This window comes from Anolis sagrei, chromosome Y (genome assembly GCF_037176765.1).
Source record: "Anolis sagrei isolate rAnoSag1 chromosome Y, rAnoSag1.mat, whole genome shotgun sequence".
Lineage (NCBI taxonomy): Eukaryota > Metazoa > Chordata > Lepidosauria > Squamata > Dactyloidae > Anolis > Anolis sagrei.
In genome coordinates, this window is record NC_090035.1 from 10,141,732 (window position 1) to 10,167,079 (window position 25,348).

Consider the following 25,348-nt stretch of genomic DNA (forward strand, 5'->3'; position numbering starts at 1 on the left):
ACACTGCCTTATATATTTTTTTTTCATCAAGAAGACACTCTATGGCTTATTTTCAGGGGGTGTCTTTTTAAAAAAATGAAGTATGGTACAACAATCTTCATTTATGGGAAGATCTCTCTGGGCCCAGTAGCAGACTACTTGCTGAAGCTGTCCCCCTATCCCCTGGTGTTGTGTGGGGTGAGAGAGACCCACAGACTGCTGCTGGTTGGTGTTGGGGAAAAGATATCCACAGTGCTGAGTAAAACAGCAGCCACAGCTTTACTTCTTCTCCCTGAGGACACAGCTTTACTTCTTCTCCCTGAGGACACAGCTTTACTTCTTCCCCCTGCTGGTTGTTGCTGGGGGAAAGAGACCCAAAGTGCTGAGTAAAACAGCAGCCACAGCTTTACTTCTTCTCCCTGAGGATACAGCTTTATTTATTCCACCGGAGGACACAGCTTTACTTCTTTCCCCTGCTGGTTGTTGCTGGGGAAAAGAGACCCACAGTGCTGAGTAAAACAGCAGCCACAGCTTTACTTCTTCTACTTGAGGACACAGTTTTATTTCTTTCCGCTGAGGACACAGCTTTATTTCTTCCTCCTGCTGGTTGTTGCTGAGGGAAAGAGACCCACAGTGTTGAGTAAAACAGCAGCCACAGCTTTAATTCTTCTACTTGAGGACACAGTTTTATTTCTTTCCACTGAGGACACAGCTTTACTTCTTCCCCCTGCTAGATGTTGCTGGGGGAAAGAGACCCACAGTCCTGAGTAAAACAGCAGCCACAGCTTTACTTCTTCTCCCTGAGGACACAGGTTTATTTCTTCCCGTTGAGGACACAGCTTCTCTTCTTCCTCCTGCTGGTTGTTGCTGCAGGAAAGAGACCCACAGTGCTGAGTAAAACAGCAGCCACAGCTTTACTTCTTCTACTTGAGGACACAGTTTTATTTCTTTCCGCTGAGGACACAGCTTTACTTCTTCCCCCTGCTAGATGTTGCTGGGGGAAAGAGACCCACAGTTCTGAGTAAAACATCAGCCACAGCTTTACTTCTTCTCCCTGAGGACACAACTTTATTTCTTCCTGCTGAGGTCACAGCTTTACTTCTTTCCCCTGCTGGTTGTTGCTGGGGGAAAGAGACCCACAGTGCTGAGTAAATCAGCAGCCACAGCTTTACTTCTTCTCCCTGAGGACACAGATTTATTTCTTCCCACTGAGGATACAGCTTTACTTCTTCCCCCTGCTTGTTGTTGCTGGGGGAAAGAGACCCACAGTGCTGAGTAAAACAGCAGCCACAGCTTTACTTCTTCTCCCTGAGGATACAACTTTATTTCTTCCCCCTGAGGATACAGCTTTACTACTTCCCCCTGCTGGTTGTTGCTGTGGGAAAGAGACCCACAGTGCTGAGTAAAACAGCAGCCACGGCTTTACTTCTTTTCCCTGAGGACACAGCTTTATTTCTTCCCACTGAGGATACAGCTTTACTTCTTCCCTCTGCTTGTTGTTGCTGTGGAAAAGAGACCCACAGTCCTGAGTAAAACAGCAGCCACAGCTTTACTTCTTCTCCCTGAGGACACAGGTTTATTTCTTCCCGTTGAGGACACAGCTTCTCTTCTTCCTCCTGCTGGTTGTTGCTGCAGGAAAGAGACCCACAGTGCTAAGTAAAACAGCAGCCACGGCTTTACTTCTTCTACCTAAAGCAGAGCATCCTGCTCCTCACTTCACTGAGCAGACTTTACTAGCACTTTCTATGTCTCCATCTATGCTTCAGCTTGCAGCATGCACAGAATGACCGAGACCTGACACACCTATCACTATGTCCTTTTTTGGGGGTCCCGAGCCCCAGTGGTGCAATGAGTTAAACCTTTGTACTGGCAGGACTGAAGACCAACAGGTCAGAGGTTCGAATCCGGAGAGAGCACGGATGAGCTCCCTCTGTCAGCTCCAGCTCCCCATGCAGTGACATGAGAGAAGCCTCCCACAGGATGATAAAACATCAATTATCTGGGTATCCCCTGAGCAACATCCTTGCAGATGGCCAATTTTCTCACATCAGAAACGACTTGCAGTATCTCAAGTCACTCCTGACACACACACACACACACACACATTCAGGCTATGGCATATATTGAGCAAATGCTTAGAAATCCTGCTACAGCTTATTTTATGTGTATGTCTTTATTTTCAGGGAAACAGGGCAGTAAGATCTTTTTAAAGCCTCATAATCGTGACAAAAGGGGGGCAATAAATCAACATGATCACTATCTTCCAAAAATAAAAGTCTGATTGAGCTAGATTTCTGTTGGTTCGTTTCTGTATGCCTCACTTGTTTTGATCTGTCTTTCTCCAGATATTCTTGCACTTGAAAAACTACACCGTCCCCAATGAGCAGCGTTACATCATCCGCATCCTCTTCATTGTGCCCATTTATGCCTTTGACTCTTGGCTTAGCCTCCTGATGATCGGCAGCCACCAGTACTATGTTTACTTCGATTCTGTCCGTGACTGCTACGAAGGTGAGCCACATCTCATGCTTCAATGGAGAGAATTTGGGTACACTTTGACAGATCTCATGATGCTTCATAAATAGTAGCCAAGCCTGGACTGGTCAAATCATACAGTAGAGGGGAAGCATTGTGTCCCTTAAGCTATCAAACTTTTCCATAACTTTTTAAAAGATGGGGGTGGAGGAGAATGGCTGTTTTCCAGTTACCTGTTATGCAGTGAACTGTGAGTTATCAATGTGGTCTTGAGTGACAACTGCTTCTCTCCGGCAGCATTTGTGATCTACAGCTTCCTAAGCCTTTGCTTCGAGTATCTTGGAGGGGAGAGCACCATTATGGCGGAGATCCGAGGGAAGCCTATCGTGTAAGTTCACAGGAATGGGTTACGGTGGCTTTGCAGGATTCGTTTTAAGCCAGGAATTGGGTTAATGCAGCTACTCAATTTGCAAGGAAGCAGGTGGGCCAGAAGCTCCATAGATACTGTGGCCCTGCTTGCCTCTGTCTTAAGTAAACCGCAACGCAATGCAACACTATTCGGTCAGCATTGATAAGTGGTTGTTTTGTTCCATGGTAGGTCCAGTTGTACCTATGGCACGTGCTGTTTGCAAGGGATATCCTATTCAATCGGGTTCCTCAGGTTTTGCAAGCAGGTGAGTAGCACTGGGATGGAATTGCTTGTGTGTGTACATAAGGGAGAGAGGCAGAACCAGAGCTGTATTGAACACCACACTGATAGTCACCACTGGGATGGGTGGCTGGGACTGGGAGTCTGCTCTGGGGTTTCCTCTGAATTTTAAAGATGCGAGTCAAGATGCTGAAGCTATTTTGGCACAGGTAAGAGGAAAGACTGGAGAAGGGGGATGAGAGGTGGAAAGATTGTGATGTGATTGCTTCCTTTACAATCAGTCTATCTAATCTCTCTCTCTCTCTCTATCTATCTATCTATCTATCTTCCTTTTTTCCTTCCTTTTCCCTCCCTCCCTAGCTCCTTCCTTCCTTCCTTCCTTCCTTCCTTCCTTCTTTCTTTCCTTCTTTCTTTCTTTCCTTCCTTCCTTCCTTCCTTTTTCTTCCTTCCTTTCTTTTTTATTTCCTTCCTTCCTTCTTTTCTTTCCTTTACAATCAGTCTATCTATCTATCTATCTTCCTTCTTTCCTTCCTTTTCCCTCCTTCCCTAGCTCCTTCCTTCCTTCCTTCCTTCCTTCCTTCCTTCCTTCCTTCCTTCCTTCCTTCTTTCTTTCCTTCTTTCTTTCTTTCCTTCCTTCCTTCCTTCCTTCCTTCCTTTTTTATTTCCTATCTATCTATCTATCTATCTATCCATCTTCCTTCTTTCCTTCCTTTTCCCTCCCTCCCTAGCTTCTTCCTTCCTTCTGTCCTTCCTTCTTTCTTTCCTTGTTTCTTTCTTTCCTTCCTTCCTTTTTCTTCCTTCCTTCCTTCCTTCCTTCCTTCCTTCCTTCCTTCCTTCCTTTCTTATTTCCTTCTTTCCTTCTTTTCTTTCCTTTACTATCTATCTTTCTATCTTCCTTCTTTCCTTCCTTTTTCTTTCCTTCCTTCTTTCTTTCTTTCCTTCCTTTCTTCCTTTTTCTCCCTTCCTTCTTTCCTTTCTTTCTTTCTTTTTTTATTTCCTTCCTTCTTTCTTTTCTTTCTTTCTTTCTTTCTTTCTTTTCTCCTTCCTTCCTTCCATTCATTCATTCATTTATTCATTCATTCAATTCCTTTTCAGGCCACACTCCAGTTCTGCATTGTGAAACCACTCATGGCTCTCATCACCATCATCTTGCAAGCTTTTGGGAAATATAACGATGGAGATTTCAAGTGAGCAAAGAAGGAAGGGCTTGGGCAAACAATTGATATGCAGCCAGTCCCTATGGTTTTCCTCCTTCTCTCCATGAGTTGCTCTTGCCTTTATTTATTTGAAACATTTATATTCCACCCTTCTCACCCTGAAAGGGAATCAGGGTGGACCACAACATATATATGGCAAACATCCCATGCCAGGACATAAAATAACTATAAATATACACAAACACTAAAATCTGTTATATCTATTTTAAAATCAGTTGTTTAAAACCATCACAAAACACCATGCTGGTTTCCTATTATTGCCTTATTTCACTGTCCCAGAGGCTTGATCCTACAGCCAGGTTTTTACCATCTTTCTGAAGGACAGAAGGGAGGGTCCTGATCTAATCTCACCAGGAAGGGAGTTCCATAGCCGGGCAACAATTGCTGAGAATGCCTTCTCTCTCGTCCTCACCAAATGTGGGACCAGGAACAGGGCCATCCCTGAAGATCTTAGTCTTCACGATGGTTCGTAAAGGGAGATATGTTCAGACAGATGAACTGGGCTTGGATTGAATTGTTGGGTTGTTGTAGGTTTTTCGGGCTGTATGGCCATGTTATAGAAGCATTCTTTCCTGACATTTCACCTGCATCTATGGCAGGCATCCTCAGAGGTTGTGAGGTCAGGAACGAAACATCAGGAGAGAATGCTTCTAGAACAGTGTTTCTCAACCTGGGGTCCCCAGATGTTTTTGGCCTACAACTCCCAGAAATCCCAGCCAGTTTACCAGCTGTTAGGATTTCTGGGAATTGTAGGCCAAAACATCTGGGGACCCACAGGTTGAGAACCACTGTTCTAGAACATGGCCATACAGCCTGAAAAACCTACAACAACCCAGTGATTCTGGCCATGAAAGCCTTCAACAATACTTTGAAATGTGCCCGGTAGCAAACAGGTAGCCAGTGGATCTGACACAACATGGGAGTTGTGTGCTCCCTTTATGCTGCTCCAGTTATTAACCTGGCTGCCTCCCATTGGACTGTTTGAAGCTTTTGAACAGCCTTCAAAGGAAACCCCATGTAGAGCACGTTGCAGTAATCTATCTTGCATGTAAAGAGAGCGTGGACCACCGTGGCCAAGTCTGACTTCCCAAGGTATGGGCACAACTGGTGCACAAGTTTTAATTGTGCGAAAGCCCCCCTAGCCACCACCACAATCTGAGGTTCCAAGCTCAGCGATGACTCCAGGAGAATTCGCAAGATGCAAACCTGCACCTTTAAGGTGGCGTAGTGGGTTAAACTGCTGAGCCGCTGAGCTTGTTGACCAAAAGGTCGCAGGTTCAAATCCAGGGAGCGACGTGAGCTTCTGCTGTCAGATCCAGCTTCTGCCAATCTAGCAGTTCGAAAACATGCAAATGTGATTAGATCAATAGGTATCTCTCCAGCGGGAAGGTAATGGCGCTCCATGCAGTCATACTGGCCATATGGCCTTGGAGGTGTCTATGGACAACGCTGGCTCTTCGGCTTAGAAATGTAAGAGATGAGCACCAACCCCCAGAATTGAACATGACTGGACTTAATGTCAGGGGAAAACTTTTACCTTTACCTAATCCCATCCAGCACAGACTGTAACCCTATGCCCTGTTTGGCCTTGCAACGGACCAGGAGGACCTCTGTCTTGTCTGGATTCAACTTCAATTTGTTCGCCGTCATCCAGACCATCACAGCACTGGTTCACAACCTGGACAGCCTCCCTAGCATCTGGTTGAAAGGAGTAATAGAGTTGGATGCCAAAGTCTGGTTGATCTCACCTAGTTAGATCGAAAGAATAATCCAAATAGCTGTTCAAGAACCAAGGAGGTTTTGCATTTGTTTCCTTCCTGACTCTGTTTTGCTTCCTTGCCTTCACAGTGTCCACAGCGGCTACCTCTACATCACCATCATCTACAACTTTTCCGTCAGCCTGGCCCTCTACGCCCTCTTCCTCTTCTACTTCGCCACCATGGACCTCTTGCGCCCCTTTGAGCCTGTCCTCAAGTTCCTCACTATCAAAGCTGTGATCTTCCTCTCCTTCTGGCAAGGTGGGCCTCCTCAATTTCAGGGATGGCATCTCCTTTAGTTTTCCATTTCACTGCCATTAGTTATTTATTTATTTATTTCATATATTTGTAGCCTGCCCTTCTCACCCCCGAGGGGGGACTCAGGTGCCATCATAATGATAAGAACAATCAACCAATTCATTAAAACCAAACAGTTGTTAAAACACGGCAATTAGAATCTGGATCAATTCATTGTCACTTCGAAATTGCTTATGTCTTCTTCATAACAAGCTGTTGTTCAATGGTTAAATGCAAGGTCTCACAGCCAAGTCTTGAATTTCCTTCTAAAGGAGAAGAAGGGGGTGGCCAGTCTGATATCTTTGGGGAGGAATTCCACAGACGGGGAGCCACTGTTGAGAAGGCCCTGTTTCTCATCTCCACCAATCGCGTTTGCAACGGCGATGGGATCGAGAGCAGGACCTCTCCAGATGATCTTAAACTTCTTGATGATTCATAGTAGGAGATATGTTCAGACATGTAGTCTGGGCCAGAACTGTTTAGAGCTTTAAAGGTTAAAACCAGCACTTTGACTTGTAATCGGAAGCAGATCAGCAACCAGTGGAGCTGGCGTAACAGAGGGGTTGTATGCTCCCTGTACACCACTCCGGTGAGCAACCTGGCTGCTGACCTTTGGACTAATTGAAGCTTCCGGGCAGTCTTCAAAGGCAGCCTCACGTAGAGTGCATTGCAGTAGTCTAATTAGGATGTGAGAAGAGTGTGGACCACCGTGGCCAAGTCAGACTTCCCAAGGTATGAGCGCAGCTAGCGCATAAGTTTTAATTGTGCAAAACCTCTCCCGGCCACCACTGAGACCTGGGGTTCCAGGTTCAGCAATGAATCCTGAATCACTCCCAAGCTGCGAATCTGCGTCTTCAGGGGGAGTGTTACCCCGTCAAGTACAGGCTATAATTCTATATCCTGTTCGGCCTTTCGACTGACCAGGAGGACCTCTGTCTTGTCTGGATTCAGTTTCAATTTGTTCGCCCTCATATATATAGCACTAGGACTCCACTTCACCTGCCATGGCTGCATCCTGTGGAATCCTAGGATTGGCAGTTTCAGGAAGGAAGGACTGAATTCTCTGTCGGAGAGCTCTAGTTTATCCTAAACTACACTCCCTCACCCACCACCAAGATTCAATAGGATGGGACAATGGCAGCTATGTAAACTCAACAAAATATCTTGAAACTTGCTAGCTCAAAGCCCAAGTATCAAAGGGTCCTCTGTATCCATGAGTTCTTCATCCATGGGGGATATTTCCAAAGGCAAATCTTTGGGAGGCCATGTTACTATGTCATTGTAAATTTGACTTGAGCTTCCATGGATTTTGGTATAACCCCAGTAGATACTACTGTATTTTAATAATGGGTACACACATTGAAAGAGGGATTATATTGGGTGACCCTTGGGATTCCTTTTAGTTTAATGATGCTTTGAACCTGGGTCACTTTAGTGCTCTAAAATCATAGATGCTACACATACATCCATAAATAGTACTGCATTATCTCTTTTTGAAAACAGGGATGTTGCTGGCAATCCTGGAGAAATGTGGGGTGATCCCAGAGGTTCAGATCATTGACGGCAAGGCGGTGGGAGCTGGGACTGTTGCTGCCGGTTATCAGAATTTCATCATATGCATTGAGATGCTCTTTGCTTCCATCACCCTCCGATATGCGTTTACCTGCCAGGTCTACCGGGAGAAAAAGGAAAGCGCAACAGGTAACCAGGGTTTCGAAATCAAAGTGTGGGGAACCTTTCTTGGCTTAAGGGCTACGTTCAGTTTCAGGCAAGTTCTCAAAGATGGACGATGGAGCCAAAACAAAAGGGATGAGGCCAAAAATACCAGCTTATTTTGGCTGAAAGCTTTTACTAAGACTTGAAAGTGTCATGTAGAAGAAGGAGCAAACTCAAACTAGAAGATAAATTAATGGGTTCAAATTGTAAGAAAATATATTCTACCTGACCATTAAGGAAGAACTTCATTTACTATTAAGAGCTAGAAAAAGTAAAGGTTTCCCCCTAACTTTAAGTCCAGTCATGTCCAACTCTGGGGGTTGGTGCTCATCTCCATTTCTAAGCTGAAGAGCCGGCATTGTCCGTAGACACCTCCAAGGTCATGTGGTTAGCATGACTGCATGGAGCACCGTTATCTTCCCACTGGAGTGGTACCTATTGATGTACTCATAAATGCATGTTTTGAAACTGTTAGGTTGGCAGAAGCTGGGGCTGAAAGCGGAAGCTCACGCCGCTCCCCAGATTCGAACCTTTAAGAGCTATTCAATACTAAACTAGATGGCTTTGGAGAGTGGTATACTCTCCTCCTATGGAGGTCTTTAAACAGAGGTTGGGTGGACATTCTTCAGGAGTGTTTTAGTTGTATATACCTGAATGTTAGTGGGGTTCGACTAGATGGCCACTTCTAACTATTTAGATTTTGTGATCCTAAATTGGAGCCCCTGGTGGTGCAGAGGATTAAACTGCTGAGCTGCTGAACTTGCTGACAGAAAGGTTGCTAGTTCAAATCCGGGGAGAGAGGTGAGCTCCTGCTATTAGCCCCAGATTCTGCCAACCTAGCAGTTCAAAAACATGCAAATGTGAGTAGATCAATAGGTACCCCTAGGGGTAAGAAAAGCGGTATATAAATACTGTAAATAAATACCATTCCAGCGGGAAGGTAGCGGCGCTTCATGCAGTCTTGCCAGCAACATGACCTTGGAGGTGTCTATGGACAATGCCAGCTCTTCAGTTTAGAAATGGAGATGAGCACCACCCCCCAGAGTCAGACACAACTGGACTTAATGTTAGGGGATAATCTATACCTTTTTGTTGACACACATTCTCTGTCTCTAAGCCAATGGGATTTTGGCCTGCATTAATAGGAGCATAGTGTCTAGATCTAGGGAAGTAATGCTACCCCTCTATTCTGCTCTGGTTAGACCACACCTGGAATATTGTGTCCAATTCTGGGCACCACAATTCAAGAGAGATATTGACAAGCTGGAATGTGTCCCGAGGAGGGCGACTAAAATGATCAAGGGTCTGGAGAACAAGCCCTATGAGGAGCGGCTTAAGGAGCTGGGCATGTTTAGCCTGAAGAAGAGAAGGCTGAGAGGAGATATGATAGCCATGTATAAATATGTGAGAGGAAGCCACAGGGAGGAGGGAGCAAGCTTGTTTTCTGCTTCCTTGGAGACTAGGACGCAATGGAACAATGGCTTCAAACTACAAGAGAGGAGATTCCATCTGAACATGAGGAAGAACTTCCTGACTGTGAGAGCCGTTCAGCAGTGGAACTCTCTGCCCCGGAGTGTGGTGGAGGCTCCTTCTTTGGAAGCTTTTAAACAGGGGCTGGATGGCCATCTGTCAGGGGTGATTTGAATGCAATATTCCTGCTTCTTGGCAGGGGGTTGGACTGGATGGCCCATGAGGTCTCTTCCAACTCTTTGATTCTATGATTCTATGATCTCTGGAATTATATGGACATCTAACCCAGAGTGTCTTAAACTGTCCTCCAGATGTTTTGGACTTCAGCTCCCACAATTCCTAACAGCTAGTAAACTGATTGAGATTACAGGGAGCGGAAGTCCAAAACACCTGAAGGAGCAGAGTTTGAGAAACACTGGTCTAACCTATGATATCAAGGTCTGCAGAAATAGGTTCTCTTTGCAGTTTGCTCCTTCTTTCAGAGGTCCAACTGACATGATGATTACCTTCTCATCTTTTCCTTCTCCTAGCCGTCCTTGCTCCAATGCAGAGCATCTCCAGCGGACTGAAGGAGACCATGAGTCCTCAAGATATAGTCCAAGACGCCATACATAACTTCTCCCCAGCATACCAGCAATATACACAGCAGTCCATGCAGGACGGGAGGGAATGTGGACAGAACGGGCACGTGGAACCCAAAGTGGATGCCCCGCATGGCAGGAAGAGCAAAAACATTGAGAAACGGGTGTTGATCCTATCCGACGATGATATATAAAATGTATCTGGAGGAGAAATGGAACTAAGGGCTTCTTGGAAAACCTCCTTCACCTTGGCAGCTGTGAACTGAATTGGACCATACTGGGTGGACCAGTTAATGGAGAAGCTGAGATGTCCCTCAAAGATTTGGGCAATAGGTTGCAGCCTCAAGGAAGACTGGAAGCGTGAATGCTGTTTTCCCAGATGTGTAAAGGTTTGCTCTTTTTTGGTCTTCATACGACATCTGTTGCTACTCAAATCACTTTCCTCCTGTTTTGGGAATGAGCAAATGAGGACACACCAAGTTCTAGGAAGTCCTGTGAGATTGCTTTTAAAAATGCTCTTGGCCTCATGCCTGAAGGTAGAATTTCCCAACATGATTTAGTTCAGAAATTCAAGGTTCAAACTCTCATTCGGAACAATGAGTTACATATAGCCTAATTATATGTAGGAAGATTTACAAAAATCATCCAAGGATGGCATGAAGTTTCATTTCTAAAGTAATGCAACAGTTGGGATGAATATATTAGTATAAGAAAGGTTTTCTAGTTGCTTTTAAAATGTTGTTTTGGGGTCATTTGTAGAAAAATGTTGATACACTTTCAGCCTTCGTGACAATCACTTGCCAATTTTATCCAGTGATGGAATGGCAACAAGGCACTCAGGGAGTTACTTGGCGGCGAATCCCTTTTAAAGCACTATAACAGGTCATGATCATCAAAATAGTTTATTGTATGAGCCCAAGGCAATGACAAAAAAGCACTACATGCACATAATAGTACCCTCGAAGCAACATACGAGGGTTGAATGAATAGTAATGCCTCCACCTTTGTAACTCCTCAACAGATGGCAGTACTGGTATGCGGGAGGTACTGGCTTGTTCAGTAGACTCTCCTCTACGGTTCCATTTTGGTGGGAAGCCTTTGCATTGAACGGTTGTGTTGTTAAAGTGCGAAGTATGGAACCCCACACAGACGGTCGGTCAGTGCAACTTAAGCAACGTGCAGTCATTGAATTCTTGACAGCAGAAGGTGTCACCCCAAAGGAGATTCATCAGAGAATGCAAGCTGTTTGTGGTGATTGTGTTGATGTGAGTACTGTGCGTCATTGGGCGAGTAAGTTTAAAGATATTGAGGTGGGAACATCTGACTTGCGTGACAAACAAAGAGTTGGACGTCTTGTGACAGCAACCACTGAGTTACACAAGCAAAAGGTTGACAGATTGATTCAGGACGATCGTCATATCACTGAGAGAGAAATTTCAAGCATAATCGGCATTTCACAAGAACATGTGAGTCACATTATTGCTTTGATTGGCTATCAGAAGATCTGTGCACAATGGGTACCCAGGATGAGAGAACTGTAAGACGCTGGTTGCGGAAACAGAATGTTGACTTCTTCTGTGACGGCTTCAGAAAACTTGTTCATCGTTGGCAGAAATGTATCCAATTGTCTGGTGATTATGTGGAAAAGTGAATAGTGGTAGTTAAAGGGCACATTTTAAGGATTATTTCTGCGTTTAATTTATTAAAATATTCCCATCCAAACCCAAGTAACGAAGGTGGAAGCATTACTTTTCATTCAACCCTCGTAGATTCCTAGAGTTGGAAGAGACCTTGTGGGCCATCCAGTCCAACCCCATTCCGCCAAGAAGCAGGAAAATCGCATTCAAAGCACCCCAAATAGATGGCCATCCAGACTCTGCTTAAAAGCCTCCAAAGAAGGAGCCTCCACCACAATCCAGGGCAGAGAGTTCCACTACTGAACAGCTCTCACAGTCAGGAAGTTCTTCCTAATATTCAGGTGGAATCTCCTTTATTTCCTGTAATTTGAAGAAATAGTTCCATTGCGTCCTAGTCTCCAGGGCAGGAGAAAACAAGCCTGCTCCTTCCTCCCTATGACTTCCCCTCACATCTTGAGATATGGCTCTCATCATGGGATTTTGGCCTGCATCAATAGGAGCCTAGTGTCTAGATCTAGGGAAGTAATGCTACCCCTCTATTCCGCTTTGGTTAGACCACACCTGGAATATTGTGTCCAATTCTGGGCACCACAATTCAAGAGAGATACTGACAAGCTGGAATGTGTCCAGAGGAGGGCAACTAAAATGATCAAGGGTCTGGAGAACAAGCCCTATGAAGAGCGGCTTGGGGAGCTGGGCATGTTTAGCCTGAAGAAGAGAAGGATGAGAGGAGATATGATAGCCATGTATAAATATGTGAGAGGAAGCCACAGGGAGGAGGGAGCAAGCTTGTTTTCTGCTTCCCTGGAGACTAGGACGCAGAACAATGACTTCAAACTACAAGAGAGGAGATTCCATCTGAACATGAGGAAGAACTTCCTGACTGTGAGAGCCGTTCAGCAGTGGAACTCTCTGCCCCGAAGTGTGGCGGAGGCTCCTTCTTTGGAAGCTTTTAAACAGAGGCTGGATGGCCATCTGTCAGGGGTGATTTGAATGCAATATTTCTGCTTCTTGGCAGGGGGTTGGACTGGATGGCCCATGAGGTCTCTTCCAATTCTTTGATTCTATGATTCTATGTCTCCTCCCAGCCTTCTCTTCTGCAAGCTAAACATGCTCAGCTCTTTAAGCCGCCCCTCATGGGGCTTGTTCTCCAGACTCTTGATTCTTTGAGTCATCCTCCTTTGGACACATGCCAGCTTGTTAACATGCTAAACAGGCACCAAAGGTGCTAAACAGAAATCATAATCATGCTCCCACTAAAAGCAAAAATAATGCAAGTTAACAATAATTAAAGTACATTTTGGGAGAGGATCCAGTTAACCCTTAGTTTCCTTGGCAGCTGATAGCAATTTTATCTAACTCTGTCTTTTAGATAGAGCAAAAAGGGCTACTACATAGTCATTTATGTTGCTCAGCAGAAGCTTCACTTAAGCAGCTGAGGGGGAAAAAGAAAGGGCCTGAGGCTGTTAGGAATTATGGGAGTTGGAGTCCAAAACACCTGGAGGGCCCAAGTTTGCCCATGCCTGGTCTAGAGGAACTGAAGTCTACACAGTCTGGAGAGCAGAGGCCATGTCAGTGTTTGGTAGCATCTGTATTAGGACCACTAAAAGATTGCAAAGTATGAGTGAATTTTCCAGAATTCTTCAGCAAAGTGGTTCTCTAACTTTGCTGACGAATTCTGGGGAAGAAGTACAAATCCAGAAATCTGTTATGCTAGTCATTGCATGTCTCTAACCTTGGCAAGCCTGGAAAAATTCTGCTGCAATGGATAAAATGCACAAGGGAGTTAGTTTCAGGGATTTGAAAAAACTAATCTTTCTCTGAGAATGAGTCTGTTTGCTTGTTTGTCCTGGACGGTATAACTCTACATATAACACTTTCTGCTCTGGATGCTCCTTCTTCTAGCAAGAGGAAGTGATTGATGGGCGCCTGCGTGTAAACTTGTAAATATGGAATTATTTATAAATACTTTTCTAATAAAATAAATAAAAATCCTACTGCTGTCTTGGATGTTAAGTCACTGTTGCAGAAGTCAGGACAGGAAAGGTGATGCTTCTGGGACAAAAGTGGAGAATATGACATGTCAAGCATCCTGCTTCTGAGTCAAGTTATGCTGGATTGTTGTATGAGACACTGGATATGAAAAGAGAAAGAGAGGCTAACACCTTTTAATTAACAGTAATTAACTGTAAAGGATTTGCCCACTTCAGATTTTTGTTGTCATGTCAGGAGTGACTTGAGAACTTGCAAGTCACTTCTGGTGTGAGAAAATTGACCATCTGCAAGGATGTTGCCCACATGTTTAACCATCCTGTGGGAGGCTTCTCTGATGTCCCCGAATAAGAAGCTGGAGCTGACAGATGGGAGCTCACCCCACCCCCCGAATTCAAACCATCAACCTTTCGGTCAAGAGAATTGGTCATCTGCAAGCACGTTGCCCAGGTGACGTCCAGATTTTTTACCATTCTGTGGGAGGCTTCTCTGATGTCCCCGAATGAAAATCTGGAGCTGACAGATAGGAGCTCACCCCACTCCCCGAATTCGAACCATCAACCTTTCGGTCAAGAGAATTGGCCATCGGCAAGGGCGTTGCCCAGGTGACGTCCAGATGTTTTACCATTCTGTGGGAGGCTTCTCTCATGTCCCCACATGAGAAGCTGGAGCTGACAGACGGGAGCTCATCCTGCTCCCCGGAATCGAACCTCCGACCTTTGTCAGCAGTTCTGCTGGCAAAAGGGTTTAACTGTTTCTCAACCTTCCTAAAGCCGCGACCCCTGAATGCAGTTCCTCATGTTGTGGTGACTACCAACCATAAAATTTTCGTCGTTACTTCATAACTGCAATTTTGCTACTGTTATGAATTGTCATGTAAATATCTGATATGCAGGATGTATTTTCATTCACTGGACCAAATTTGGCACAAATACCCAATATGCCCAAATTTGAATATTGGTGGGGTTGGGAATAATTGATTTTGTCATTTGAGAGTTGTAGTTAATGGGATTTATAGTTCACTTAAAATCATAGAGCATTTTGAGCTCCACCAACGATGGAATTGAATGGAACTTGGCACACAGAACTCCCATAACCAACAGAAAATACTGGGAGGTTTTGGTGGGTATTGACCTTGAGTTTTAGAGTTGTAGTTCACCTACATCCAGAGAGCACTGTGGACTCAAATTATGATGGATCTAGAGGAAACTTGGAACGAATCCTCAATATGCCCAAATGGGAACATTGGTGGAGTTTGGAGAAAATAGCCTTTGACATTTGGGAGTTGTAGTTACTGAGATTTTAGTTTACCTACAATCAAAGAGCATTCTGAACCCCACCAATGGTGGAATTGGGCCAAACTTCCCACACAGAACCTCCATGACTAACAGAAAATACTGTGTTTTCTGATGGTCATTGGTGACCCCTCTGACAGCCCCGCTCACTTCAGATATAATTGCTTGAAAATCAAGAACCCTGAGGTTTGAACACACAGATCACAGACCCGGTCAAGTCTGAAACCAGAAAATGCTTTATTGGAAAGGTACAAAAAAAATAGTCATTGCAGCTTCAAATCTACAGCAATAAATTAACATTATGTTGTTGGTTTTTTTTGTCAAAATGGGGGAAAGGAGGTTGGACACACACACACACACACACAGTGTATACGCCTTACGAAAACAGGCACTCACATTACTTGATATATCAATAATTTATTTCATAATAAAAAAGCAGCACAAAAATAAATATTGAAATGAACTGAGTAAACCACAGAGAATAGAATGGACACGTGATTAAAAGGAACACAAACACCAGGAGATTTCCTCGTTTTTTGAAAGGGAGGGAGGGAAGCACTCAGACGTGTATCATCACTGGAAAGCCTTCCATCATAATGAAGTGGGAAGGGGAAGGGGGGGGGGTCTTTATTTTCTGAGCTGTTGGCATATCATGAATCTAGATTTCCTTCTCATTTCCTCTATTAAATAATCCCCACCTGACTTTCATTTGCTTTTCAGCATCTTTAGCATATAGCCTTCATGGGAAGCCTAAGTGATTCAGCCTGGTTTGTTTTCTAATATCCAAAAGCCATGCTGAACACGATGAAGATTGAGGTGGCCTGCCGATGAAGTAGAATTCAAAATTATACTAATTATGATGGGAGTGGGATTTTAAAAACCCTACCATATTTAAATTGAATCACCCTGCATGTAATAAAATAGCACAGAACGGGGAAGGATATAGCACAGTTCTCCCCCTAATGTACTTGTTTACGGTACTTCGCATAGGAATGGAATTCTTTTCATTTTTTAAAGCAGAGTGAATTACATTCAGAATCATTAAACCACCACTGTTGCCGGAAGTCCGGTCCAATAAAACAAATGTAATGTGAACAGCAATGATAACTCAGCATCCAGAGGGGAAAAACAATCCAACCAAGATCACAACTGGCTACTCAAGGCTGTTTCTAGTTTGCCAGATCACCTTTCCCTTTTTGACATTTTTGGAAGGAAAGGCAGAAGGCCCAATGCCAGTGAAAGGCAAGACATGACGCTCATCACCAAATGGCAAACCATGTGAATGGTGGTTGTAACAGCGCAATAAGATGCACGCATGAACCCTCCCATAACCAGGTTGTTGTACGTTTTTTGGGCTGTTTGGCCATGTTCCAGAAGCATTCTCTCCTGATGTTTCGACTGCATATGTGGCAGGCATAGATGCAGGCAAAACGTCAGGAGAGAATGCTTCTGGAATATGGCAATACAGCCTGGGAAACTCACAACAACCCAGTGATTCCGGCCATGAAAGCTTTCGACAAAAAAATGGAAGAGGATGCCTGCCATAGATGCAGGCGAAATGTCAGGGGAGAATGCTTCTGGAACATGGCCATACAGCCCCGAAAACTCACAACACCCCAGTAATTCCGGCCATGAAAGCTTTCGACAAAACATTGAAGAGGATGCCTGCCATAGATGCAGGCAAAATGTCAGGGGAGAATGCTTCTGGAATATGGCTATACGGCCTGGAAAACTCACAACAACCCAGTAATTCCGGCCATGAAAGCTTTCGACAAAACACTGAAAAGAATGCCTGCCATAGATGCAGGTGAAATGCCAGGAGAGAATGCTTCTGGAATATGGCTATACGGCCTGGGAAACTCACAACAACCCAGTGATTCTGTCCATGAAAGCTTTCGACAATACCTCCCATAACTACTGATTCTAACCTTCCTATGAGAAACTGCATTAGGGATGGAAAGGAGCATTACAGCCCACACAGAGTTGACCCCTTGCAGGGCTGATCTTGGACCTCCTAAAAGACAGTGGGATGGGAGTCAGACAAGCCTGGCCCAGATAGGTAGTTCTATTTGAAGCTCACCTGAAACAAACGCTAACTGGGTGCAAGCTCTGTCTTGGGATGCTGAAACTAATCGGACAAAAAGGCAGGATGAAACCTGGAAAACAAGGTGGGATCAGACTGCAGGAAGGGGCATTGTGGTGGAGGTGTTGAGTAAACATACCCCTCAAAGCCTAAACATACCCCTTAAAGCCCACCGTCACATATACTGAAGGTGGTAGTTTACACATGTGGGTTTTATGTGATTTCTCATACACAAGTGCTTTGCATGGAAGGTTGGAGCAAGGCCCCTAAATCAGGAGACCCAGGTATGAGGAAGAAAGGTTAGGGGACAAAACAGTCTTTCAAGCTGTTTCATGGCACAGTAAACTCGCCTCTTTGGGAAATCCATTTTTGGGAAGGCATTATTTCAAGTGGATGCCATTGGTTTTCTCCTCCGGGACCAAATGTTGCAGGAACTTTTGTATTTCTTTCACCAACACCTGTGTTGCACTTTGATTCCTCTGGGCTTGCTGGAGAAAGACCAACAACTCCTTTATTTTGCCCCCACTCCTACCACATTCCTTGCTGGAGGCGGGTGTTTGGTTTCTTAAATAAGGAAATCAACAATATCTCACACAAACACACGCACGCACGCACACACACAGCCAGTAACTTTTACAAAAAATCTGTACGATAAAATGTATATAATTATGCATTTATTATATATATATATATATATATATTTATATATATCTATATCTGTATCTATATGTGTCTCTCTCAAATATTTCCACATGGTCCTTAAACTGACATCCAATATGGATTACCTACCATGATTATGGCATCAACAGCTTTAAAAATGTTTTAGGCCTCATGCTTCTGATCAAATTGCAAAGGCACACATTCCCATTTGTTTTGCTGTGGGGAACGAGGGGGCCATCATTTACCCAACGGAGGCTTCTCTCGGCTCTCAAGTTAACTACAGAGACTAGTTGTTGTTAACTCGAGGGTTGTTCCAAGTCGTCTTCGTCCTACCAGAGCACTAGTGAAATTAGGGCACAGAGCTATCCTACCATCCTGCCCCAGGCATGTAGCCCTATGTTGCTTTAGAATATCGACCCATAAAGGTATGGCAGTCTAAAGGAACATGGAGCTGGGCTACTAATACCTAAAAGAAAAGACTATCCCATGTAGAACATGGGATAACGATAACAATAGTAAGTACGGTATTGGAAAAAAGGTAGAGGCCTTTAGAATAGTTACTGAATGACCAGAAGGTAGTTTTGTACCAGTAAGAGACACAGTGATGCTGCTCCCAAGGGGCAACACAAGATCTGTGCATCCACATTTCTAGCTCTAACAATTGGAAGCAGCAACTTAACAGAACTACAGTTGTCAGGGTGTCTCCCATTTACTTTGTTTATAAATTACCTGTCCACTTAAATCTCCCAAGGCAGTGATTCTCAACCTGTGGCTTCCCAAGTGTTTTGGCCTACAACTCCCAATCAGTTTACTAGCTGTTAGGATTTCTGGGAGTTGAAGCCAAAACATCTGGGGACCCACAGGTTGAGAACCACTGTCCTAAGGAATGCTGTATTTCTGCAAGGACATGCCACTGAGAAAACAGTCTGCTTTTTTCTCATTTCAACAGAAAGTGTTACCACAACTAACACAAGAGACAAGACAACTCTTGACTTGCACATCCATGTAATGACGACCACAAGCTAAACGCTTACTGGACTAGTCCCTTACAAAACAAGAGGGCACCTCATGGTCTGGGCTAAATGGGAAGACTTCTTTTCCCAGATGTGGCAGTTTTCACATGCACTTCCAACCCAGCCTTTCCCAACTGGGACCGCTGCAAAGGTATAGGACTACCCCTCCTATCACACCTGTTATCTCATCACATGTGATGGGAATAGAAACCCCATGCATCTGGATGGCTACATGTTGACATGCACCTGGATGGCTACATGATGCTCCAGACTTTTCTTATCTCTGTGGTGAAACCAGCAACAGCTCTACCTTCTCTTACTTTCATGGTTTCTACCAAGAGATGGCTCTTTGCTTTGGAGGACGCTTTGGTTTCTGCTTGAAAATAAGCCATGGGGCAACAGTAAAAGATATACGGTATGAAGCCCACACTGGCCATTTATATAGGTTTTGGAAGCTCCAACAGTGCAAGGGTTGCGGCCCTTTTCCTACGCTTGAAGATCCTAAGAAGCTTGCAGAAGTCCCAGGATTTCCCAAAATACCTCTAAGAGCAAGTAATAGTAATACATAATAATATCTTTTCTTCCTCAGCTTTTGCTGAGAGAGTCATAAGCAGCATAGGTAAACAGAACATTAAGTTGCCTTTCAGAAGACTATGCAAGGCTGGGGAGAAAGGAAACATCCCTAGATAATGTGACTCAGTGAACTGCCAATCTAGTTGCCTCTTGCCCAGACTGGAAATATCAATGTGGTTATCCCTTGCCTGGGATCTGGCAAGTATGTTTGGGACAGTCAGTGCTCCTCTCGTCCACAATGCCGTTTATAACAGATGCAGTTCTGCTTTTCAAGTTATCCAGACTAGAATACTAATAGAAGAGCCACCCCATTACATGTAACATGTGGGGAGCTGGGTGTCTGAATGTTCCCCCACACAAAGAAATTCTAGGATGGCCTTTTCTCTTGGCACATATTGGGTGTGGAAAAGGGTTGTAGTCTCTTACATGGGGAAGCATTCAAAACATCCTTATGCTAACCCACCTAAACACATGGGACTTTGTCTGACTGGTAGTTCTCAAGTCACAGAACCTTCCTCTTTCACCTGTGAATCTCAAGCCTTAGGCCAGTGGTTCTCAACCTGGGGTCCCCAGATGTTTTTGGCCTACAACTCCCAGAAATCCAGGCCAGTTTACCAGCTGTTAGGATTTCTGGGAGTTGAAGGCCAAAAACATCTGGGAACCCCAGGTTGAGAACCACTGCCTTAGGCAATACAGTGCTAAAGGGTGATAATGATACAAGAACAAAACTTATATACTCTGGAGATTACAGTAACCACACTGGCGAGGAGAATTCTGGGAATTACCATCCAAAAAGTAACCTTTCCAAGCTCTGAAGAAAAAGCTTTTTTTGCCTTGCAGGCACATCCATCCTAAGACAACTCATACAACCTCATATTCAATTTAATTCTACATTTTGTTGCTTCTTCCTTCATTGACTATAATTCTTCTCCTGCCAGAAATTTGCAAACTTGCTGTGGCCATTGGCCACTGCTTTCCACTCTTGACAAACCCCTCAAACTTTGCTTTCTTTTCTTCCCTCCACAAAAACCTGACTCAAACAATAAACTCGAGACCCATGGCCAGCCATTCTTTATCATGCCTTAGTCCATCTACCTGGTCCTCCAATTCTGACTTTTTCCTACACTGCTGATCGGCTCCAATTCACTTTCTCATTTCCAGCCCAATCTGTACTTCTCAAGAAAAGCCGTCTTTTTCCTGGGAGTATATCCAGAATAATGTTTTCTCATTTTTGAGACCCAGAAACTACAAAGCAACCTGTTGAACAAGACTACTTTGTTTTCACTGTTCATTCAGCTTCACCATCTACTTGTGTTGGAGAGTGAGCCCTTTTGAAGAATGGAAGATTACACACATTTGTTTCTGTGGCTCACTGCAACTTTCTGCCTATTCCTGCCGGTCTTTTAGCATGCCTTGTTAGAAAACACCTTCTCACAATACTGACTCCTACTATGACAATTCCTCTTCTCACACTTCTTCTCTTACCAAGTGAACCAACTTCCTCGGTCGTTCTACTCGTTTGCCATTTTCTCTTCCCATTTCGGAACCTGGATTTTAAAAGCTGCTGGTATAGGAGTAAATTGTTGGAAGCAACAAGAGCACATTGAGAATTGATACCCAATTCACAGGCACACCATACGGAAGCAACTAATGGGTGATTTTTGCATTGTAGGTGTTTCATTTGGCTAGCACAGTCACATCAGCTTCCAACCCATGGGGACATTCACCTATGAGGGCTTTTCATAACTGGAGAACAAGGGCCCTAACCTTCAACATTTTGATGAACTCTCAGTGCATGCTGCTCCAGAGACAAACCTTTTATCGCCCATCCTGTGGAAGTCACCATGATAACCATGATGGGATAACATTCATTTCTTTTTTTCCTGAAGGGAGGAGGAGAACTGTTTTTCATTCATCCATCCATTCATTCATTCACTGCACCTGATGATTCTGCCAGCTGTTTCTGGGTGGCCATGTTTCATCCAAAGCTTTCCCGAGGCATTTGGGCGTCTTCTCCCAAGGCTCTGGGAAGTAGTTGAGCAAGGCCCCTCCTGCAACTGTTCATTCAAGGTACACAATTCCAATTTCAGTCACAAGAGGCTCACAAGAACTTGGAAGTGAACACCAGAGCAGCCAGTTTAGTTTTCCCTTTGAAGTGTCCTCTTTGTGGCTCTAGAAAAAACAGGCTGCTGTTTTGGAAGGCAGGCAGGCAGGCTCCTTGCCCTCTCTTTCCCAAAGGTTTCCTATAGTTCTCCCCGCCCGGACACTAGGACGCTGCTGAAAAGGGCACTGAGCTGGAAGAGATTTCTGCCGACTTCACGATGGTGATGACGCTGGTGGTGGCGACTTTGGTCGGGGTGATGGGCCCTCGGGCGACCGTGCGGGCAAAGGTCTGCAGGGCCTCATACTTGGAGCGCAGGGCATCCAGCTCGAGCTTCATGCTGCTGTTCTCCCGGGCGAGTTTCTCCACCTCCTGCTGCAGCTCCACCCGCTGCCTCTCCAGCTCCTCCTTCTGTGTCACGCGCTTGATGCGGCAGCTGGCAGCGTAGCCCCGGTTCTTGAGCGTGCGCCGCCGCTGCTTCAGGCGGATGACCTCCTCTTTCGTCAGACCCCGCAAGTGCTGGTTCAGCTCCCGCACAGACATCGACACGAGTTCATCGTCACTGAGCACCGGGGCGTTCTCTCCTGACTCCTCCTTGACCTGTGGACATCAGCGTCACAGAGGGCATGAGAGAGGTGAACTACAAAGGGATAGTCTGGCTCTCCTAGTTCACTGTCCTTCATACCTTGGTAGCTTTCAGGTTACCTAGTCTACCACGCTGTGCTTGGTCAAGGGCTGCTCTCGAATACTATCTGTGAATCACATGCTCTGCCACTTGCCTTTCAATCAATACTAGCTCAGCACTGGATTTCAGTAGTTTCTGGCCAGAAATCAAAAAGCTTTAAATTGTTCCAATCCAGAGTATTTGAGAGTATGCCTGCTTTTCATATCTAGTTGTGCTATAGTGGAAATGGAGAGGTGGGCAGACAGCATGCCAGGACTCTTCTGATCTTCTGGGGAGGCCCTGCTCTCTATCCCGCCAGCTTCACAGGTGCGGCTGGCGGGGATGAGGGACAGGGCCTTCTCTGTGATGGCCCCTCGGCTGTGGAACGCCCTTCCTACGGAAGTTAGATCAGCCCCTTCACTAATGGTGTTGCGAAGAAAATTAAAAACTTGGCTGTTTGAAAGGGCATTCGGATAAACAGCGCAATGAATATGATGAATACAGGAACGGAATTATGGACGACGGATTGGATTACGATTCTAGTTACGAGATGTTATGGGGCTGTTATTGATGTATTATTGTGTATACTATGTTTTTTAATGATTTTAAATTGTATATTGTTTGATTGATTTTTTACCCTTGTTGTAAACCGCGTTGAGTCGCCTGTTGGGCTGAGAAACTGCGGTATACAAGTAAAGTAAGTAAGTAAGTAAATAAATAAATACTGGTAGCTACATGGATTATTTGCAGACTCCCAAATAACAAACTACACTGCAAGGAAACATGTATTCCGTGCCATGGCTGGTCCATAAGCCATTTCTATGCCTCAGTGTCTCCTTTTGTAGAAATATGAACACATTGTTAATGGACTTGCTTTGACTATGGTTTTTGCATAGCTTTGGTTAGGTGCCTTGTGCTAAAATCATCATCGCACAAGCTTTCAACTGGGGAACAGGTGAAAAAGGAAAACAATACAACTCTATTGGTCTGGAATTTTGGATATGACATTTGTTTTACTGGTTAACTCATAAATGTATGTTGAAGGAAATTATACTTGTTATACTTGTTATAATTATACTTGGTAGTGGGGTTATGTGTTTGTAAAATGTTCATTGTTTCATGTTCGCTTTACACTGTAAGCTGTTAATATGTGTGTGTGTGTGTGTGTGTGTGTGTGTATGTGTGTAACGGTAACAGCTCATTTTTGCTTCCTTCCGAGCAATTGCTCACCTCAGTATATTGTTCTCACTTGTTAATCCTACCGACCACTTTGAAATCTTACAGCTATTCATTACATTAAAACATACTTTGATTATTCAAAACTTTAATTTACCCTCTGCAATTAGCACACCAGTTAATAATGAACATCTCCCCCTCTCCCTGTTTATAAGTTTTTTTGAAAAAATACTTGACTCTTATGTTGCAATATCTGACCAATATTTGATTGTAGATTTTAAACTAACATTTTTATTGGTAATAGGGTTTACCTTAATCCCACTGCAAGTTTACATTGGCCTAATCTGACTGCAAGCAATGTGATGCTTTCCTAGGTCTAATACTTGGCCCTTTTACTTTCGGAAACACTGTCAGAATATAGCACCACCTGATGGACAGGAGGTAGTGGACTAGTCCTTTCCTTCCTCTCCAGAAATTACTATAAATACCCAAGTATAAGGCAAGTTTTTCAGCCCATTTTTAAATGGAAAAAGCCTCCCTTGGCTTATACTCGAGTCAAAGTTATTTATTATTTTACTCTTATTATTATTATTATTATTATTATTATTATTCAATTTATTATTTTAATCTATTTCTTAGTGTTATTCCATTTATTATTTTACTCTATTTACTATTATTATATTTATTATTTACTCTAATTATTATTATTATTATTATTACATGTATCATTTTACTCTATTATTACTGTTATTATTACATTTTTATTTTGATTATTATTTTGATTATTATTATTATTATTATTATTGGAAGGATATGTAAGCACATTTACATTGAAGAAGGTTGGAATAATGATTTAATCAGATTTGGACGGTTTTATCTTAAATTACAGTTTTATGTAAATATTCAGAAACATTTAACCTGCTGATGCCTCAATTAATGTAATTTTATTGGTAACTATTTTTATTTTGAAGTTTATCTGTAAGTGGTGCATTTCCGACCCTCGGCTTATACTCGAGTCAATACATTTTCCCAGTTTTTTTGTGGTACAATTAGGTGCCTCGGCTTATATTTGGGTTGGCTTATACTCGAGTATTTACAGTACATCAAATGCAGGATGTAAAAAAAGAGGAGGGCCTCCCCATGTACTTCTTCCCTAAAGAAAGGGAAGTGGTTCAAATGATTATATAGGGAAATTATGTCCAAATCAAAATATTCAGGAAATCTGTTATCAGGCTTGAGCATATTAAGTGCTCTTATATAGAATTAGACTCTATGTCCATAAAGTCAGAACCAACTGATTGAACTGCTGATTCTCGCAGATATTAGGCACAGGTAACACCCAGACTGCTATCGCAAATACTTTTAACTGAAAGTACAGGATTAAACCTGGGAGTTTCTGCATGCCACAAAAGTTCTCCAGTCATCACACTATGAATCTTGATCTGTGAAAGTGCCATGAATGTTCTCACAAGATTTGGTCTACTTTACAAAACTGCTGCTTAGCCCAATATTCAATGCTAGTCTAATCTCAAAGTCATCAATAAATGTATTTAGGCTAATTTAATTTGTATGATTTTAACACTTTCTTTTGAGGACAAAGTACAGCAAAAAATGTCAGTTTCTCCATACAATACATTAGAGAAGTAAATGTCATTTTAAGGAATGTTAGAAAAGCTAAACTTGATAAGATGTACTGTTAGGCAAACCATTTTTACAGCCAACAGTCCAAAGATCGGTTCTGGGTTTGTATAATCTAGCATATTTAAGAATCAGCTTTTTAAAAACCAGTTTAAGAAGTCATTCTTGTCAGAAATATTAAATATTAACTAGGTATTTTTAATTCAAAAATGTGAATCAAGCACTGATGCAATTACTCAGCAAAAGCTGCAGTTCAATATAAGCAGGTACGACTGTAGTCTGTGAGAGGTTTCTGTGTTAGTAGGCTTCAGTATGAGAAGGCCTCGGTGTTTGTTCACCTCAGTGGGAGAAAGGCCTCAGTCAGAGAGAACTCTC

The 25,348-nt window shown here is 43.6% G+C and overlaps 2 protein-coding genes across 6 annotated transcripts in view; one reads left to right on the forward strand and one right to left on the reverse strand.

Moving 5' to 3' along the window:
* LOC132782146 (transmembrane protein 184A) overlaps positions 1-13,775 on the forward strand; it is a 41,004-nt gene extending 27,229 nt beyond the window's left edge. Inside the window, exons 4-10 of the mRNA XM_060786857.2 lie at positions 2,325-2,490; positions 2,752-2,842; positions 3,053-3,128; positions 4,199-4,290; positions 6,169-6,338; positions 7,878-8,075; positions 10,091-13,775. Of these exons, the coding sequence (XP_060642840.2) occupies positions 2,325-2,490; positions 2,752-2,842; positions 3,053-3,128; positions 4,199-4,290; positions 6,169-6,338; positions 7,878-8,075; positions 10,091-10,335 (1,038 nt within the window). The 3' untranslated portion in view covers positions 10,336-13,775. The remainder of the gene's footprint in view (positions 1-2,324; positions 2,491-2,751; positions 2,843-3,052; positions 3,129-4,198; positions 4,291-6,168; positions 6,339-7,877; positions 8,076-10,090) is intronic.
* A 1,503-nt stretch (positions 13,776-15,278) lies between these two features.
* Positions 15,279-25,348, reverse strand: part of LOC137095487 (transcription factor MafK) — a 36,175-nt gene continuing 26,105 nt past the window's right edge. For all 5 annotated transcript variants that reach the window (XM_067462214.1, XM_067462213.1, XM_067462217.1 and 2 more), the window contains exon 3: positions 15,279-22,095. In XM_067462214.1, the coding sequence (XP_067318315.1) occupies positions 21,661-22,095 (435 nt within the window). In that variant the 3' untranslated portion in view covers positions 15,279-21,660. The remainder of the gene's footprint in view (positions 22,096-25,348) is intronic.